This window comes from Harmonia axyridis, chromosome 4 (assembly GCF_914767665.1).
Source record: "Harmonia axyridis chromosome 4, icHarAxyr1.1, whole genome shotgun sequence".
Lineage (NCBI taxonomy): Eukaryota > Metazoa > Arthropoda > Insecta > Coleoptera > Coccinellidae > Harmonia > Harmonia axyridis.
Genome location: NC_059504.1, coordinates 9,394,142 through 9,415,941, shown reverse-complemented (window position 1 = coordinate 9,415,941; position 21,800 = coordinate 9,394,142). Strand labels below are relative to the sequence as shown.

The 21,800-nt window shown below is 36.1% G+C and overlaps 1 protein-coding gene across 8 annotated transcripts in view; it reads right to left on the bottom strand.

Annotated features, from left to right (window-relative positions):
* Positions 1-21,800, bottom strand: part of LOC123679232 (neural-cadherin) — a 473,272-nt gene that overhangs the window by 88,030 nt on the left and 363,442 nt on the right. For all 8 annotated transcript variants that reach the window (XM_045616696.1, XM_045616701.1, XM_045616693.1 and 5 more), the window contains one exon: positions 12,153-12,296. In XM_045616696.1, the coding sequence (XP_045472652.1) occupies positions 12,153-12,296 (144 nt within the window). The remainder of the gene's footprint in view (positions 1-12,152; positions 12,297-21,800) is intronic.

Genomic DNA, 21,800 nt, shown 5'->3' with positions numbered 1-21,800 from the left:
GAATTTCAATTGGGGGATCGGCTCTCTCTGGAGAACAGATTTCTGCACAGTCAATAGTCATTATTTGGGTGCACGAGGGTCGATGTTTGCGCTTGAAGAGGTTCTCGAATAGTTGTGATGTGTTGTAAGATTTGGGAAATTAGCGCGAAAAGTTTCGACCACAATTAGAGCCCCCGTTTAGTCAATTAATGAAAGCATCTTCTACAATGATTTCGAGGATGACATTTGGCGAAATTCTGTGGCACACGTTGGAAATCTATTCCTGCAGTCACCTTCAAAGTCGGTTTAGATACGTAGAGCTTCTGTAAGATTTGAAGAACTCTACAGTAGTGATTTGACGATAATAAGGTGTACAATTACTGAATATGGGGTCTACCTCTATATATCTATTTTGGTTTGTTTATGCCTGACTGTTCTATTTTGTTTGAGTGCATCTTAAAAACGCCTGAAAACCATGGAAATGATTCAGAAACTAGGAAATTGGGTACCGTACGACTTGAAGTTGAGAGATGTTGAACGGCGTTTGTTTGCTTGTGAACAGCTGCTTGCAAGGCAAAGACGGAAGGGTTTTCTGCATCGCATTGTGACTGAAGACGAAAAATAGGTTCATTACGATAATCCCAAGCGCAGAAAATCATGTGGATATTCCGGACATGCTTCCACGTCGACGGCCAAACCGAATATTCACGGTTTCAAGTGATGTTCATTATTTTGTGGGACTAGCTCGGCGTAGTCTATTATGAGTTGTTAAAACCGACTGAAACAATCTCAGGCGATCGTTATCGAACGCAATTGATGCGTTTGAGCCGATCATTAAAAGACAAACGGCCGCAATACAACAAGAGATACAATAATGTGATTTTACAGCATTACAATGCTCGAGTAGTGGCCAACTATGGACAATACTGTGAATCATAAATGTATAACCAGTTTAATAAAATAAAGCCTCGAATTTTGGTGAAAAACATAAAAACTTGTTTCAAAAAAAATATATCGTCCAATCTATCAACACATCGAAGGACCAAAAATCACCCAAATCCGAAATTTCAAAACGGAGATATTTCTGACAAAACTCAACAACGTCATTCCACCCCAATCAAGACCCTTCCCAGACCAATCCCGCGCTCAATTACCATCGTTACGGTCCTGCGTTTGCGATATCCCCATAAAACAGGACTGTCGGGCTTCGTTTGGGGACCTTTCGATCTCTCCACGTAAATTCGTAGCCGGCAAAATGCGGGTGGAAATCCGAGCGCACCACCGGGGACAGATATAATCTTCTCGGGGCCTAGACGTCTAATGAATTGCGGACTTCGTCCTCAAATTTCGCCGGTGCCGAGCAATGCGCAATGACCGCAAACGAATCGGCCGAAAAATTTGACTGATTTATGGTCCGGGCCTCGAACCAGATGCTCCGGATTTTCCGGTGAGACGTGTTCGCGAAGAAGTCGCCCGAGAAATTCGGTCGTCCGACTTCGGTAAGTCTGGCGGTGATTTAGGGTTGAATATTTCGATATTGAAGGGGAGGTTTGGTGGTGAACGATGCGTCGAGTTCACTGAATTCATAGAGGCTCTGTTTCGAATGATCATTTATAGTGTTTTTTTAGGTTGATTTTACTGTTCCTATACTCACGCGGGGTTTAAGCATTCTGTGTCATTCAGTTAACATGTTTTCGATTCATACAGTTCTCAAATTCACCTTGGTAATAGGAATTTGCTAAGTGTTTTCTGACAGAAATCACTGTAGCTATTTAACGACAGACTCTTCTGCAATCAAAGCATTGAGCTCATATATCATCGATTCTGAGATGGTTGTGGAAATAGACAAGACCAAAAAGATCTTCCTATTTTGGGTTTCTAGTCACTGGTAATTAACGAAAATAAAGAGGCCAACACACTTGCCAAAGAAGAAGAACAAACTCCTTTCATGGGTCCAGAACCTTTCTGTGGTACAAGCAAATTGACCTACAGCAAAGAGTCTCAAGAGAAGCAAAACACCTAAATAGAAACACTCTGGCGGAATCTGCCAGAGTTGGATCATTCCAAAATGTTTCTTCGAAACTTCACACTGCAGGATCTAAGAATTATCGGAATCTTAGGATATACTATGCCACCTCTCTGGCTTCCTAACTGGGCATTATCGGATAAAATTTTTTCATGGGTCCAGAACATTTCTGTGGTACAGGCAAATTGACCTACAAGAAAGAGTCTCAAGAGAAGTGAAAAACCTAAATACAAACACTCTGGCGAAATCTTCCAGGGTTGGATCATTCCAAAAAGTTCCTTCGAAAGTTTGACACTGCAAGATCCAAGAAGTATCTGGATCTGGATCTTAGGACATACTACACCACCTCTCTGGATTCCTAACAGGGCATAATCACCTCAGGAAGCACCTCATGAGAATTGGTTCAGCACAAAACGACGATTGCAGGGATGTGAAAGAAATTTCAGATACCCTGTTGACGGAATGCCTCACCATCACCAGCCAACGTAAAATATGTTTTAGACAAGAAAAGACGTGAGGAAATGGCCTTCTTGAAGTCATTCCAATTACTGGAAGGTGAGCTGTAGATCACGTTATGGCAGGAATAGCTCTGGTACCATAGATTATTAGGTCGCAGTGCAATGGAACCCCCTCAAATCTAAATCTACCCACACATGGCTGGTCCTGAAATACTTCATCATTAAGTCGAACTAAATCTTTCAGGACCATTTCCAGCGAAAATTCTTTGCATAAAGGGCATTTATCTGCCTTTGTTGTCCTACAGGTTCCTTCTCGCCTGCCGGCAACCTGTTCATCTGAACTGTGGATTTGCAAACATGCTTAAGCCGTAAGTAAAAGTATAAACAAACATAAAAAATTTTCATTTTTGACATAGTAACCTGCTTTCAACACAATAAACCACGATCAATTTCACGTTTGAATAATAATTATTCGGGAATATTGATAATGAGTGGAGATTATATTGAACGTGACTATTGTGGCACGTATGCATTTCAACGAGGAATTTTGTTTGAGTTCAATAATGAGTTTATAATCTGCATATAATCATGATCAATGAGGAATTCGACAGGAATGGAAACAATGCTGACTACGCATCAAATGATGTATTGGTGTTGTCGCGGATATATGGAATTTGTGTTGTGAATTCCGATATTTCTATTTGAACGGATACTAATAGGTGCTCAAAAATTGTCAATTGTTTTCACCGAATTTTTATAGATTGAATCTAATTCGAGGGTTTTTCTCAATGAAACCGCTTGGGATATACAACGAACCGGTCTCTGGCTAAGTTGCCATGCTACACTAAGGGAGTGTGAAGGTGTATAAGACAGGGACTACTGATAAGCTTCGAAGAAAATTGCTCCAATTTTGCAGGGATGAAACACTTCAATTCTCCTAAGATGGCGAGGCAGAATATAGGTTGTTAAACTTGCCATAATATAAGAGATTGCAAGGAAAAAAAAACAGTTTCCGTATGGAACTAGAGATTCAACCAGTCGAGTAGCTTGATATTTCAACAGACTTCTTGACTTGAGAATCAAGCTCATGACAAATTACATACTTGAACTTGACTCGACTTGATTTGAGATATATTGCTACCTGATATTACTTGGGCTTGATAAGCACGCGTCGCACGGTATATATTCCTGCAATCTCGTGCGCGCTAAGACTAAATAAGGGGAATTCTCGAGCGCCGAGAACCTGAAGCATTCGCCAGTGTGACTTTATTAGTAGTTTTTTCACATTTCTATGGAATCTATTGGTAGATTTTGGAAGTTTCAGAAATATCTTTCCAAACTTGGCCAAAATGGCCAAGGATTTTTTATCAACGCCATCATCTTCAGCTCCCATTGAAAGACAATTTTTCAGAGCTGCTCGGACTGTCACAAAAACCCTCAATAAATTAAGCCATAACCTGACACCTGAGGCATCAGGTGGAAAATGATATTATCAAATAGTGGTCAGAGGTTTCTCAATATAACGCAACTATATTTTTTCTTATATTTTGTTATGTTTTATAGTGATTTTATTTTTGTTTCCATTCGAAAAGAGTTGATATTTTTGGTTCTTGCATAAGATGAGTTTCATAAATGGATGAGTTTTTTTCGAAATTCTTTCTTCTCTTCTTTTTTTATTGATGTTTATTCCACACAATGAAATTGCTGAAAATCAAGTTGCTTGACTTTTCAACTACTTGAAAAATGAATACTTGAGTTGGCATTGAAAAACTACTATATGACTTGATGACTTCACTTGATTTTAAGTCACGTTGCTTGAATATCAAGTCAAGCCGTGAATCTCTATATGAAATTGTAGAACTAAAATATTGAACCCATAGGTATATTCGAACGCAAAATTATTCTAGAAGTCTAATTCGGCCAGGAATTTTCTTCATTAGAATCAAACATGTGGTCCAAATAATAAAGCTTCATTAAAAACGCTCAAAACTCCAAATAACATTACATCCAATCAGAAGCTCCAGATATCTGTATACCCCCACATCTCGTTCAAATTCCAACCTCCAATTAATTACACGCTTTTTGGCTTATTGACGTGGAGTCATATTCGACTCTGGATCGCCATAAGAAACCCTGGAAAACAGGGGGAATCGATGATTGACTAGACTGTTTGTCGATTCATTAGCGATAGAGGAGTGAGGCACAGGATCGTGTTCGAAATCGGAGAAAGCAGTTCGGATATCGACAATAATTCCCCCGCAAATATTTGTCTGTTGTCATTTCTAGGCAGGATAATGAATTGTTCTCGTGACATCCTGCCGCTTCGGTTCAGGTTTACTCGGCCAGTCCGCAAAGTTCGTTAATCTGACAGGCCGATCCGACAAAAGTTTGAGCAAAGGCCATTCATCAAGTTGATTGGCTGAATATTTACTTACCGGTCGATATAGCAAACGATCTGTTTATTCTTCGATTCGGATTCGTTTCAATAGGAGCTCTATATCGGATCCGATAAAGAGTTATTGATGTGAAGCATGCTTTTATGATGGATATCCAAACTATGACTTTTGAAATGATTTTTGCTTAGGGTTTTCCAATAGGAATATTACAATTTAAAATGGCAACAATGTGTATTATTTTTTTCACATTTTTTAAGTCATTTGTGGAAGCAATAAAATAAAGAGGTACGATGCTTATGATATTGTCCTGATTGCTAACAACTAAAATGAATCACAACACAACTCGAAATATTTGGGAACATAGCTTCTGGAGAATCTGAAAATGAAGAGCCTGTATATAGCAAGCCCAAGGAGTTTGAAGTTAAAGAAATGTTCATTTGCAGTGACTTTAACTTCCTACTGAGATTTGTGGAGACCTATGTCTGATCTGTACTTCTCTACGATATAGAGAGGTGACCTTAGACAACAGATTAGAAGCCTTTGATGAAATTTGAATAAACAGACGAGTAATTTGGGACCGTATTCTATTTGAGAAAATAGAGCGGAGAAAACGTAGGACTTATCTTATTTATAACTGATTATTGAGAGAACGATCGAAGGTAGAAGAGGAGTGAGTCCAAAGAAGATAGCTTGTTTCAAGAATTTCGGCAGTGAACTGGCATTCATAGACAATTGCAATCGTAAACTAATCGATTTACACATGAAGAAGAACATACACGTTTGAACAACTTTTAGAATTGTTAAATTCGTATTTTCGTCACTGGTACTCATCATCATCATATGAAGAAAAACAACTTCCAAATTTGTCTACAATACGACAAACAGTGAGTCGATTGAATGAATAAGGTTTACCTAGGTAATTAATCTAATTAATCCGTAATCAAAAGGTAAAATTTCTTCGAACCTGTGTAAGTTTTAAGCGAATAAAACAAACAATAGACTTATTTCGTTTCTAGAGTACAAATTCGGCTATCTAGAGTATTAACTTTGCAAGGTTTATTACTCCATACAGGAGTAATAAACATCAACATCAACCAGTTATGTTTATTTTGAATCTTTATTGGGGTAGACATACACGCACATACACCGTTTGAAAACGTATATAAACATAAATGATAGTTGTCACAAAATGTGGCTGAAGGCAGAACACTCATAAATGTGCGCCATGAATATTCATTTCGCGTTATCTGTTATGATTGCAAATTTTTCCACAACGAACAACTGAATATATATTCGTGTTATGTAACGCGATGGCAACACTGTTAGTCAACCTGGCAATTTAACATCCCTTCTCATATCTCTCATCCTACTAACTGGTTTTGTTTGTTCATTGATCCACGATCATAAATCCCGAAATTGATAGATACTGCATTTTTGCAGTTGAATTATATGAAACTAAAGTTTTGACCGAATGAATTTAAAATTTTACGACGGAAATGAGCTTGAACGATCAGATTAGACTATGTTCAGAAGTATCCATGGTCACTTTCAGTCACTAAGAAATCTCATTAATGACTTTCTTAGAAAGTAGTACCATAAAGGTTTCTTCAGCGTTGTCAAGTTGCGAATGGATAATGAATCTATTAACTAATAGTCACTGATATGGGCTTCCAATCATTTGAATTATTCATATTAAATCGTTTTTTGGCTAGTTGAGTATGAGAAGCTAAATTGAAGTTGATTTAGAATTCCAAGTGTAAATGTCTTTCGGTATGAATAATAGTAATGCGTGAAATTACGCATAATCCTTAAATATCCCCCTTAAATATATGTGTGTAGTTTTCAGAAACCACCTGTGACTCTGGTGGGTAGGTGTGAGGAATGAAGCATAACATTTTTTTAGGGCTTAACTCTACAATAATTATTGCATTCCCAAAAGGCATAAATTTTGGAAGCACATATGTTCACAATAATAAAAGCATAAATTTTGAAAAATAAAACATAAATTTCTTGTATTCGGACAGCCGGAGGATGCTATGCTGAGATCACTGTAGACCGTTATCTGAAGCGAATTAATGAACTCCGATAGAGGGAGTCATTCAGGGTGTTTATTAATGAGGTGTAATCCATCAAGTGCCGAATAAGCAACACGAAAAAAACAGCTGTTGATAGCGCTTCGGTTTGGCAAACACGTCGTCAATCATTCCACGTCATATGTGAGTTTTTCATTGTTATTCCTTATATGTCCGAATAAAATGTATATTCCTTATACCTCCCCCTTTTACTGGAAGGATCCATCACTATTCCTTTCTCGGCACGTTGGTTGCTCTCGTTCGGGACGGATTGTTCCAGTACCCAGCATACAATTTACTTTGAATTTTTTTATAGTTTTTGTCAACAATGATCTGAATTTTTATTCATTTGATATGCCATATAAAAAATTTGTGGAAGGGACAAAAAAATAATTCACCATTTGGATTCACACCAAATATCATGCGAATAGGTCTCATTCTTCTCAGGAAAACCTCTGGACGGTGAAACGTCATTTTTTTAACGTTTTTTGGGTATATTCTCAGGAGGAGGAATTTTTTTTTCTCATAAGATTATGAAGATTTATTATTGAAATTGAATTTGGTGATTTCATTAACTTTAGTCGGCCTGTTGAAGTTAGAATAACAGGCTTAGAACCATCGAAATCAAACGACCAATTTGGACTGATCCATTTCATTCTTTCATTTAAATTGAAGGAACAAATATGTATTATTAAAAGGAATACAGTCAATGTTCAAATGTTTGCTCACCGAGTTAATTTAGTCGAATAAACATGATTTTTTGGCTAAGCAAGAACGGCCAAATTAGAAGAATGGAAAAAAATGTTAATCGGCCAGAGGGTCCAAGAAAAAATTAACTCCAAACTTCTTTGACATTCTTTTCCCCTTATAATGCCGATGTGTTTATTTTGATTTTCATTCAAATGTAACGTGTTAATCAAATTAATTAATGGAAAAAAAAAACAATGCAACATTCGAAAAGTACCCTAAACCCAAAGTGCTAGAACTTTTGCTCTCATTATTCTCAACTCATTTCAACGCTTCGAGTGAATCCACAAGAAGAATTCGATAATTGAAAAGCACCATCAGAGTACAATTTTTTTTCAATAACATGTCGCCATTTCCACTCGAATCCAGTTCACTCGTTTTATAACTCCGAGTTCAATTAATCTTTCAACGCTGTTCATCCGAATTCACGATCGGGAATCCGAGATTCAGCGCCTATATCTATTGGATACATCCACAGCCAGTGGAAAGTCGGGCGGAATCTAGGAAAAACAAGGTATATGAGCAAATTCGGAACGTATCTGGAGCGAAAAGTGGTGCTGTCACAAACGATTGTCCCGAAAGACTCCAGACATCCATTCGTACAGAGCTCCAAATCAATTTTTCGACTGCTTGCTTACTCGCGCAAGATATTTCATCGAAGACTGCAATAGTGCCGTGAACGCCTGAAAGATGGGAACAGCAGGACGATATTCAGGTAGAGAGAGAAGGCCTCTCCCTTCAAATGGGCAAAATCGAGACTTGTTGGAGTTTTTATTGATATCGGGGATTTAGAAAAAAAAGAGGATATAAGGAAAGAAAAAGTGTTATGGCTTTCTTGAAATACACAGGATCAATCACGAATGGTTTAGTTTTGGACAAGCCTGAAAAACAAAATTCAAATTGGTAGGAGATGGTTTTGTTACGTGAACTTTTCGGCTACAATAATTTGCATGGTTAGCCAAGTGATGTTGAACTTAACTGCTTTCTTTCAGCTGGGTCCCCGAAACCTTTTTTTGATCGGATTGCAAGATGAATCTGACGACACCTTCATTCAAAAGATGTTTTTATATATATATAAATATATATATATATATATATAAATTTTTGAATATTTTCTTCTTGTTCAATTCAAACACTTCAGAAAATTTCATCCAGGAAATTACTACTTTCATAGGGTTATAAAGAAGGTACACAAAAAAAGGAGTCATTTTTAAAAATTCTCATTTTGAAATGGCGTTGAATGAAATGAAATGTGTTCTCTCCAATTTTTTGTCAAACTGGTAATTTTAATCTACCGTTATTTATGTATCAGCGAATCCAATAATTATAAATTGATGGAAACGATGACAATTATTCATTGGCAACGACACGATAATCGATAAATGCCTATCACTGCTCTATTGCGTGTTTTGAAACCATTAATTGAGAACACAAAATGAACGTTAATGTTTTCTGGTTTGGTGAATTTCAACGAACAAATTTAAAATTCAAACGCCTGCAGCATCAATTTGATAGCAAAATATTTCGGAGAATTTCTATCGATTTGTTATTTCAAATAATATATAATCTAGCATGATGTAAAAAAGGTCCGCCTATGAAAATTCTGGCGCTATCTTTGATTCGCAGAAAGTTACGATTGATTTCATTTCCTGTTTTGGAATTGTCAGTAGTCATTTCGGAAGTTAAACATGAAAAACTAAGCGTCAAACTCGTTGAACGGCAGATTCTGAAGAAGTGTCGAAGTAGAAAGTTCTTCGTTCTAATAGAGACGTCCCACATTCTATTGATTAAAGATTGAAACAATCGGTAGATCCTTCTGGAAATAAGGAAAAGTTGACTAAAGCTGACTCTAATCCACATAATCTAAACAAGCATTCAATAAATGTTTCAACAACGATGTTAATTTTAGTTACCGATGAGATGAAGAAAAGTTTGTTATACTCTCAAATAAAAGCTGCAGATTTGTAATTTTATTTGGCATTACGTTGACAGAGAGACATTCACTTCTATTAGGACTATTATGTTAGTGTAGTGAATCTGTCTGCTCAATAGATAGCGTTTCGGGTTTTGCACCACACTTTACTTTGGCCTTGGCGGATTTATAGGGGTCGCGGTGTTGCAGCATAGTCACCTCTCCACGATGGTATGAGATCTTAGGCAGAGGTCGCTAGATAGCCTAACTTAAGAGTCTACCAACGATCTCAGGATGAAACACCAAACCCCTAGAAGAGGGCGTACAAGAAACAAACGTAGTGGCTTTATTGGTACCTGCCGAGCTGAGATAACAATAAAACTTTGCCCTCCATTTCGAAATGAGATATTTCAGGCGAGGGTTTGAGTTAAAACGATTTGTTTCGAAGAATTCCGAGACTTCAACACTATCCAGGCCACTGAAACGATTCGAATCGTGATAGAATTCGTTTTGCTATTCATCTTATCGAAAAGACCGGGTATACCGAAATTCATCAACCCATCCAATTCAATTCCAATGTAAAATACGCACAAAACTTCGATTGTTTTATTGACTTGAGCTACGAGACAACGGTCTCGCAGTTCTCCTAACGAGAAAAATGTTTGCCAGATTTATCCTCACGAAGGTAATGAATTATTCATGCGGGCAGTTATCAATTGTGAGACAATAAAAAAGTGAGAAAGTTTTCTTGTCGGGAGTTGGTAACTTTTCGCTTTCACTTTTTCAATATTGTCCACATTGAAGTTCCACGAACGGAGTTAATCAATTAGAAAATCGTAAAGAACGGTAATTTACGTTGAGGGAAACGAAGCAATTTCGAGAAGTTGAACGTTCAATTTGACAAAATCGGGAATAAAATTGTTGCGCAAAAATTTCATATTGGTCCCAGCATTTTCCTCTGACCCACATTCAAGAACGATTCGAGGTCATGTAATAAGTAGAAGTTAGAATGAACAGCACTTCAAACAACTTGAATTATACAATTCTATGAAAACAACACACATCTACTCTGTTTCTGAAAGCTTCCTTCCGCTTCAACAAACTTTGATGGCAGACGATCTAATTTTCAAGAACTCGGTTTCATGAAAGTTCTTCGTGACCACACAGATGGTCAATGTTTTACTGCTCATATATTCGAGATGTGCTCGAATTTAATTGTAAATAACGATCTACTCAATAGGATCTTTTAAGGATTACTTCACATAATCTAGAGCGATCTATACTACGACAAAGAGCAAACGCGTACTCTCCCTCTAAATGAGCTCCTTAAGATTTCTATCAGAAAAGATGAGATGGGTAAGTTCACAGAAAGAATTCTTATAGTTCTCTTTAGGCAGATTTATCATGAGCTCCGAATAAATTTTATAATCTACCTTCCTGACATTAAAATTACAAAACTCAACCATCTGAAATAGCTCATGATTGCCCTCAAAAAAATTATGATAAGTTGTCCATAAACTTCTAATAGGCCATCCAGGTGAGTCACCTTGTATATTGCTCACAATCGGCAGAATCAGAAAATGTCAGCAATATATTATGTAGTGATTTAAATCGCCATAAAATTGAACATTATTGTACCTACTTATCAGACCACCACAGAGTTCAGGTGGATATGCGTCCTAATAAATTGCAGTAGCCCAAACTTGTGTGAAAAATGAGGTAAAATTTCAAATCCAAGAAAGTTTCGGGCACCTCGAATTTAATTTGTTAGAAACTCCACCCAACGTTTCAACCTGGGAAAGAATTGAGATTTCTACCACATTCCAGTCCGGTATTCTGCTTTATAACAGCGTCGGAGTAAAGAAGTGTAATGAGTCTGCTTTATAATGGATCCAGAGTACAAGAGCGAGGGGCTGATCCACGTAACCTAGTACCTATCTACACTTAAAACCACATAAAAAAGTTTGCGAACTTGAACGTCCAACCGAGGAATAAATTTGAAAAAAAAAAGATGGCTAAAGTATACTTGTTTCTATTGGAGTTATTGTTTGTGGAAGTTGTAAAAGAATAAAGTATGGCGTTTCACGTAAGAACGCTTATTCAGAGAGAAGAAGAATGCTAATGCTATTCTCACACGTTTCCACGTTACTGGAAATCACAATGTCTTAACAATTTCAAAAAGGAACAAATCACTCAATTTTTCTTAATTGGTCTGTCCGTATACAGTTTAAAGAGTTGAATTAAGTTTTATTGGCGTTTTATTAAAATTGGTTGAAAAATTTCAGCGCACAAAGTTCTATTCAAAGTGAATTTACATCCATTTTTGATTAATCAGTTGCAATATAGCCATCGTTATTATGCTTTTATCCATTTAAAGGCCTATAGTGTAGAGATTCATTGCCAGCTTTGACGCAGGATTCCTGGGTTCGAAACCACCTAAATCCGAGAGTTTTTTTTTATTTTCAAACCCTCAATTCAAAATATTCTATGATACAGCAGGAAAATGTAAACCAGATTGTGAAATAAGCAATGTTTCAATATTGGTTAAAAGGGAATACTTACATTCATCGTGATCTTTGGCGGTGACAGTAAGTACGGTATGTTGAATATCTTCATTTTCGTCGACTTCCGCCTCGTATAAGGCCTTATCAAAATAAGGAGGATTGTCATTCTTATCAGCGATTCCAATTCGAATGAATTTGGTGACTGGAAAAAGAAAGAAATAATTAATAAAATCAGTGATGATTGGGTGAATAGTATAAAAGTACATTGGAATCAAAACACTCCACATTTGTTTCATATTTCAAGGTGGTGATATTTGTAGATATCTTCATTTAATATTATTATTGCCTTTATGTATTTATTAAGATTCATGATTTTTTTTTCTGATTGTGTTGAAGCACCATACACGATTATTATATCTTCATATTCTCGAAATCAAGTGTGACTAAACGAAAGCTGAATTTCTGGAACAAAATATTTGCTGTGCCAGTTGGTATCTAGATATAGGACAGCCCAAAAATATTCGATATATCTCTTCAAGTCCCATTTTCTTTTTCGAGAAGTATTCCACACCCAAAATTCATTACCTACCGAGAGAAAAATTTCAAGTTTAAAAATTCCCAGTGAGCACTAAATACGTCGAATGTTGACATGCTTATATGGTTCCGAACTTCCATTGTTAAATAAAGTGAAAATTAAGTTTCAAGTGCTTTCAGAGCAGACTTCCCTATTTCCGCAGGGGCCATTACATCTGAAAGCTTTTTAATAATGTGGAAAAATGAATTTCGTACGAAGTTTGTGTTCATTTTCAGGATCTCCCACCTGTTTAGACATACAGGCCTGTCAGTTTAAAAGTGAACTGGTTTTGAAGTATGAATTTCCATCGCGTATTGATCGAGCTACATATTCTCAACTCGATTCAGATTTTTATCGTGAGCAGGTTTTTTTATTTAGGATTCTTACTGCATAATCATTTATCGTGAGCAGGTTTTTTTATTCAGGATTCTTACTGCATAATCATTGGAAGAAATGATGGTTGATCTTTTCATTTGGAATTCCAACATTTATAATATGAATAATTGCCTTTTTGAAGGATATTCAGACGATTTCTTCAGGCTTGACAAAAGCTATTATATATCAATGGATAATCTTGAGTGAAGAGATGACAAATAGTGACAAAAATTTCTTGGTTATTTGCCAGCGTGCTCTTTCTATTGAACATTGATTATTCGTGCTGAATCAAGATCCAACCACAGCCTGTGACATAATTTTTTTTATTCCGTTAGTACCTACCACCAAGCTTCAATAGATTTGTGTTGAAATTTCGACAAATAAGAGTTAAGCTGGATCGACATATTAAAGATTAAATATTCAACTATGTAGTGGCAAAGAGGACAGGGGAAATTAAAGATTAAGTTATGCTGCATTAATATGTAACAGAGGATGAAAGAAGCATTCAAAACTACCCACAAATAGGCAAAGAGAGCTTCAACTAAGTGAAAATCAATCGGTGAAAGCTGCCCAAAGCGAACATCAGCTGGCAAGGTTGTAGCATCCTTATTTTGGAACGTATATTATTTATTGACTATCTTCATACATTTATGAAAGCGGTGGTCAAATTGAAGAGGTGGGTGCCGAAGTTCGAGCCTCTATTGAGAGCAAAGAAGAATTTTTTTAGAGAAAAATATTGGAAGGTTAGAGGAGTGGTGTATCAATCTTGATGGTGATTATATTGAAGAATAAAATCGATTTTTTTTTTCAGAGGAAGTTTTTATCTCAATTCATCATTTCATGTTGAAAAAAAGAGCAAAATATAATATTTTCCTTGTAATGTTCAATAAAGGTGCTTATAAATAAGGTTCTAGGAAGGCAGCACAATAATCTTTCAAGTGAACACCTCTTTCAGTTCGCTGAAAGTTTTCCTCGGGAAATTGATGGTTTTGGAGAAAAGTCAATCAATGGATTCGTTGGAGGGTGAAAATAAATTGTCATCGATGAAGGCTCTCGGATAGCAGCAGATCAGATACGACTAGAGAAAGCGAGTCTATCGGAAACCCAATTAGTTATCATTGGAAAAGAGTAGCTTGGCAACTTAGCCAAATTGGGATAACACTCTAATCAAATCAGAATTGCGGACTCTGTCGAGTCAGCTGGAATGAACGAGCTACTGGCACTTGTACGCTACATTCATAAAAGGTTGTTCTCTAACAATGGAATATCTTGCTTCAATACCTACGAGATACTCTTCGTTCTAGACATAGTTTGTTCCTGTTAGAAATTTGGCGCATATTAGATATTTCATAATTACTGTTTACTTATTGATTTGAATAAAATTAAAATTTTTCAGAAATCTCCACTTTCACCAATTAGTTATCACAACGATTGTTTCGTCATACTTCTAATGAGTGTAAAATTTATTTTATATTTCTTTGCATAAAATTATGGAGATTGGATGAACGATCAACTTTTCAAAAATGAATTTATTTACAAGGTATGGATGGTATGCAAATCTAGAACTGACCAGAAAGATATGGTATGATTGAACACGTGAAACTAGAAAAAGAAATGAATTCCATGTATTTTGTCCACATCGATTTTTATCCAACAATAGCACAACAACGCTTTTCACAATTTAATCTTTTCTATTCGATTCAGTGGATTCAACTGACCCAAATTTTTGGCTTCAATTCGAATAGAGTCCCAACAATGATAAAACTGCATCACGATTTCAGTTATTAATGAAATGAGTAATCGAAACCTGTGAATAATAAATAATTACCCGTTATCAATTCCAATGTGATAGGCACGATATCATTAGTAATGATGTCAGTTTAGCCTATTATTTTTTATATTCGTATGATACATGTCGTGATTCAAATATCAGTGAATAATTTTTTCTTTGTTTTTATAGTTGTTGCATGATTTTAGTCGAATCATAGTTCTGGACTAAACGAAATTCTTATCTCATTGATCAATGTTTGTCATTTCCGATGAATTTGTATATTACGAAATGAACTGTCACGCAATGTTTTCCATGAACAATCTTATTCATTTTTAATGGTATAGTTACGTTCTATTTCAACTGAGTTTACTATATTTCGAGCTCAGCTCGGAATTTCGCAAACATTGAAATTTTTATTTAATTCAAAAAACCGATACCTCAACTTTGTACTCAAATTTTCTACTTTTCTGGCTACAAATTTGAGAAACCCGTAAAGGGATATTTCTCATTAACGAACTTGCAGACATTGTGACTAAATGACACAGCGAGAGACGAGCGCTCGAAAATAACAAGTAATTGTTTGAGCAAATATACAAATTTTCCAAAAAAGTAAAACATAATATTTTCAAAACTCAACTTTCCAAAAATGTATTTTTAATCCACATTTAACCGTTGAATTCGAAGGAAAAACACATATAATTATATTAGAAACAGAGCCGTAGCTGTCCTGGGGAGTACAAGTATAATTATCCATCCCCTTTTGAAATGGCAGCGTAATAAGTTTAGCAAAACTGACCTTAGGAATAATAAATGGCACTCTTTGCGGCATTTACAGTCTAAATACTGCTGTTTCGGGCAATGAACATAAAACATTCTAGTACGTCTAATAGCAATTCTACAGTTGGAAGGGTTTTTGGTGAGAAACTCTCCCCTCGAAGCATACGGGGCACCAAAGCTCCAGCCTTTGATTTATTCCGAAAATTGAATATATTCATTCAACTTTGTTGATATTACACATACACGATTCATTTTCAGTAGCCTTGTTTCAGAAAAATAAAAATAAAATCAGAAAGAGACAAAAATTCCGAGCAAATGACTTACTATCTTTATCGAAAAATCAATTCAATCCAAGATTTAAGTTGAAAAGGAACCTCATTACGTGACATTCTCGTGATCTGTTGATATTTGCCAAGAAAAAGAGGGAGACAAATAATACAAAGTGTTGCCAGAAAGATTGAATGATCAGTACAAGTTATGAATATTACAATACTTCAAAATTTCGTCGATAGCGAGTACTTTACGAATCCATTTATAAATTTTCACAAGATCAGAGTTTTGTCGTTTTTGTAATGATTTTTGATCGGATTTTCTATTCCAAATATTCTTCCAATACATCAATGCTTCAAAGGGATACCATATCATCTCTTATTTTGCGAAAAACGAGATGTTACCAAAATTCTTGATTTTATTTTCATTTGCGAATTGAAAATATTAAAATACAACAATTTAGATTATTGTTAGAAGAATTATGAGAAAACATCCCCATAAAAATCGATGATCTGTAAGAAGAAATATCGATAATTCCGTCCCTTGGTAGAGTTTCCTCTTACGGAATCGCAATTTTCCTATTTTGGATTATTTTACTCCTCGAAATTCATATTGAACCACTCGAAATGTGAATTTTGAATGAACTCATCGAGACAATTCAAATAGGCCTCTTAAGCAAACGCAATCTTTCTATTGTAGATTATATAGCTCATGTTTCCATAGTTAAGTCGTATTGATAAGTCAATCATTGACGGCGTGGTATAATCATTTTGGTGTTTCGCCTCCTGACATATTGGGATCGTTTCCAAAAGTTCATCATTAAAAATAAACAACAAAAAAAGAAGCTGTTTTCAACGAATTTCCGGTATTGCTGAGACCATTCCAGTTATTCATATAATTATAGCGTCACTGAACCGAAACGAATTTTCCCCTCTAAAATTCTTTCATGATTCATGAAATTCGTTGCCGAATTATGTCAGCTATATCGCGAGCATTTCGTGAAATAGCATTGCGCGGTGATTGCGAAATATCGAATAAACTCCACAATCGCGAATGCAACGATATATCCCGATTTCTGCTCGATAAAAACTACCATTACTCAAATTTATCGGCTATCAAATCGATAATAAATGAAACGATTTCTCCCCTGAATAAAGGGAATATAACCCTTTCTGTCGTGTACTGTCCTCTAATGAAAGAATAAAATTGAAGAATGGTACTGTCAAGAAGTCAATTAAGATGATTTGGCCGTTACTGGGGGCATAAACTGTTGGAGCGAGAATTTTCCTGTACCAATAAAAGGGGGCTATAAAGTGAGCAAATTTCGAAAAGATCCGCTGTGGATGGAGCCAACCCGGATAAGTCGATAAAATTTCTGGATTTGCCTGATGAATGAGATTATATTGGATTTATGGGTGGTTTATTAGCGTGAAAACTCTGCGTGTATTTCATGAATAGATCAGGATTCCTACGGGTTGGGAAATAAAATCTGCCCACATAAAATCTCATAAAATTTTACGAAACACGAGCAACAATAATGTTGCATAGTTAAAGCAACGATTTGATGTTTCCTAGATTTTTGTGCTGCCAGTATTTTCTCCTCTATTCTACTAAATAATGAAATCCATTAAATAATTGGTTATCAGCCAAGAAACACCAAATAATGATCAATCAACGAACGATAACATGTCCAGTTCTATCTGAATTGTTTCCATAAGTTTAACATTCGAAATTCACCCTTCGAATGATAAATATATATAATATAATATAAATACAAATACATATTTATATTTTATAATAATTATAATATAAATTTTCAGAAGTGAAATAATCAGTTATAATATCACAAGAGTATAGACAATATTCGATTATACACTGATTCACGAGAATTTAGTTCGCGAATCACGAGAGCGCAGCTTGAGTAGACATTTGGACCACATTATCTTCAAGAAATGAACTTCCCAATAGTGTATTTTAATGATTATTGGCTCATTTTTCTTCAATAATTTTTTCACAAATAAACTCTTCTGAAACACCTTGTCTTTGAGATGAAACCGCCAAACAAATAAAAATCCTGGCATGAAAGGTGATTTCGACTAAATTATCTGAGACATTTGCAATGTAGATCTAGAGATAAACAACACTCGAAGTGCATTTTCTGAAAGTATCTCACGCAGAAATAAAACTCCTCGATTCCTCCCCAACATTCTGTTTAGGGCGGAATACATCTTCGTCGTAAAATAAAGGCGTATTTAAATTTACCTGTAACACAATATGCCTTTGTGTGGGAACGTGTGTTCTCAAGGAAAGTTCATATCAAAGCTGAAGAGCATCCTCGCAACAGAATGTCAAAGGTATATAAGAAAACCGAGAAGAATTTCAAAACTTCAGTTCTTGCCTCTTGACCTCATCCTTCCAGTATTCCTATTCATTTCATTATACCTGGATATAAAACGAAGTGAATGACAAACAGTTACGATAGTTCCCAACCAAACAAGCTCATTGACAATAAATAGCTATTGGAAACAGTTCGACCTCAAAATCACTCTCATATGCAACATTACACACTACATACCGCAACAAACAATCGCCATATGGAGTCTAAAAATCTCTTTCCACCTCGGGTGGTATCTAGATGAAAGGAAGCGTCGGGTCAGCCAATAATCATATCCTGTTATGTACAGATCATCGTTTAATCAGCTCGCCCGTGCATCCCCCTCGATAGACAATGTTAATTTGATCATCAAACGTTCAGCCGATGGATAAAGGCGCCATCGAGATGCAGAACTGAATTTAATTAACAGACCTCGGTGTACGGAATGAAATTCCTAATTGAATTCTGTTTCATTTCGCGAACGTCATCCGGGCGATTACAGAAATTATGGTTCCGCAGTAATTCGTTGTGGATATTCGGGATTTATACTATTAACTAGCGGTTCCGGTAATGGAAAATGTTAATGAGGATGCGTTTATCGAGGGATGGCCGAAAATGCTAATGAGGTGTTGAAGGAAAGGCGAAGGATGTTTCGCCGAGTTGAACGACTTTTATAGGTGATAATTAAAAGTAAAAGCTCTTTAACTTCATAAAATTCAATGCATTCAAGCCCAACATGTTTCGGTTATCTTACCATCATCAAGAGGCAGAAATGTCAAAACCACAAAATTCACAAAAGTCTTTGAAATATATACTGCACACTGATGAATGGTCGAAGTAGTATCGAGAAATGGTGCGAGGAAGAAGAACTAACTGTGAATCTCTCAAAAACAACACTGATTCCATTCTATGAGGAAGGAATCTTAACCTCAGAGCACCGGTTCTGAAGGACAAGACTCTCAACTTTTCCAGGTAGTGTAAATATCTGGATGTTAATCTGGATAGTAAGCTCAACTGGAGGAAACATAAAGACACAACTCTTTCCAGGGCTACTTCACCAATGTTGGTCTGCAAAAGACTCTTTGGAAAGACATGGGGCATGACACTAGGTAAGGTACTATAGATATACACTGCAGTACCATTCGCTATTGTCATCTACGTCTTTAGCATGGTGGACAAAAACTGAAGAGATCGCCACACACAGCCAGCTGCAGAAACTGCAGAGGCTAGTCTGTATTGGTCTATGTTGCGGGAACTATACACACAACTGCCACAGCAGCGCTTGAGGTTCTAATTGATCTGCTTCCCTCACTCTTACATGTGAGAAAATGTAGCTTTCTGGAAGCAATAAAAATATACCACAATGGGAATCTCCGTTCGAGAAACTGGATTGGACATTTGGGGATATTGGATCAATTAAATTCAAATCTCTTGGAGAAACCCTCGAATGTGATACCAACTATATTCGATTTCAAAGTACCCTTTGAAACGGTCATTGATGACAGTCTCAGTGCAATGAATTTCGTGAATTGCTTGGACAAAAACCCCTCCATTTGGTTTACACATGGATTTAAATCAGGTATTAGGGTATATGTGCTATCTTACGATACCGCAAGACATATTTCCGATAATTTCGATAGTAAGAACGAGTATTATGTCAAGGTTTTCATGAAGACTTAATTATTTTGAATGATATTGGATTGGAATTGGATCCATCCTTGGTTTTGCATTTTTTATGTCACCGAATATATATTATATCTATAGTGGGAAGCGCGCAATTAAAAAGCACTGTGGGCGATTTAAATTCATTTCTCGGGATATAAAAAATACTGATGATGAAAAGTCACCTTGGAGCTTCTAAAAACAAAATAAAATTAGTCCTTTTCAATCGGCTTGCTGACTTTATGAGAAATCTCCCCGAGAGTTGTAAAAACATAACAATGTTATTTTCTAAAAAACAATCAAAATTTTTACTTTTTTTTTAAAAGCCTACTTCATCATCCACACAAAAGATAACCTTGACCTGACGAAAACACAGGACCGTACCGAAAAAATTCTAAAGCGTCGATACAACAGAAAGTTAATAGTGCGAAATGTCGGCATCAGTGCGAAACTCCGAAAATTAAATTCTCATTGTACCCTCCCTAATAATGAAACATTCCCATCGGAGAAGTTTCGATTCTATTCCTACCAAATTCGTTCAGTTGGCAAACTCAGTAATTACCAGAAGCCACAATTTAACTTTCTGTGGAGGAGGCAGAGAGAAGCCCACAGAAAGCGAACGCGGTCTCAAGTTCATTCAACCGAAGTCGACGTGTTGAAACTCGTTACCATTCATAATTGAAACAACAGTTTCTGGCTACTGGATCATCGCCAGAATTTTGGTCCGGCGGAATTCTTTAAAGTTTGATGTTGCCTCTTAATTGGATCGCGCTGAATTTGTCACTGAGTTGGATGGCGTCGGTCTTTTGATGTTGGCAAGAATATTGACGATTTTTCTCAGGAATATCGAAATTCATCAGATGAGTAATTATTTTTTTCTAAGTATGATTACAAAATAGCATTCACCTTATAAGCAACTCTTTTCGACTATGGATGAGCAATTAATTCGGTTGCTTCTCCAATACAATACAATTTGAGGTTGAATGCGAACATTTTACACTCCATTTTGTTTTTGTATAATGGCATCTTTGAGGAGTATTGGGTTTGAGACAAATGAGTTTTCGCTATAGTTCAATTATTTATAAAAATTTTAACAATCATCCAATTCAAGTATAGTATATCCGAAGTCACTTGAACTGGTCCATAAAAACGCTTGGCTAGATACTCTTTGAAGTGGATACACTAAATACCGGAATTCATGTGAAAGTATTATTAGGCAATAAATTTACTGACCCCAAAGGAATTTCTGGAAAATTGGACAACCCTTCTATAATCGAAATATTCTCCAAGAGATCTTGGATATACTAAATGCATCGATCTGTTCAATAACTTGTTGCCAACGACAATCTAACTTTTTGTAGAAGCCCTTGAACCTATTGGCGTAGAACTTGGATTACCAGTTTTAACATTCATCTTTTAAGGCCAAATTTGTACCCTTAAACCTGTTGGTCCTAAACAGGTGGTAGTCTTTTTTTGCCAGGTTTGGTGAGTGGAATCCAGGTATATTGGATGCTTGAGAACTTGCCATTCGAGCTCCTGGAGTTTCTGGCGCATCATCCAAAATGTGTGCCGCCTGGTGTTATCCTGATGAAACACAATTCTTCTCCTATTCACCAATACTGGCTGATTGCTTTGTTCATAGCTTTTTTTTTCAATTGTACCGCATACCCCTGATACAATTCAAAGTTGAATTGTTCAGAGGGGATCAATATTCACTGACTGTCCACAATTTATAATTCAAACTGCAGTTTGCAATCCATATTGGAAAGGAAACATTGAAAATTGATTTTGCGTATCGAGAGAAATTCACCAAAACATATCCCAACAATGCTTTTTCGCATGAAAACTGTGTTCATCAACATCGAAAAATCAATACCCCACTTCCACCCAACAAACTCATATT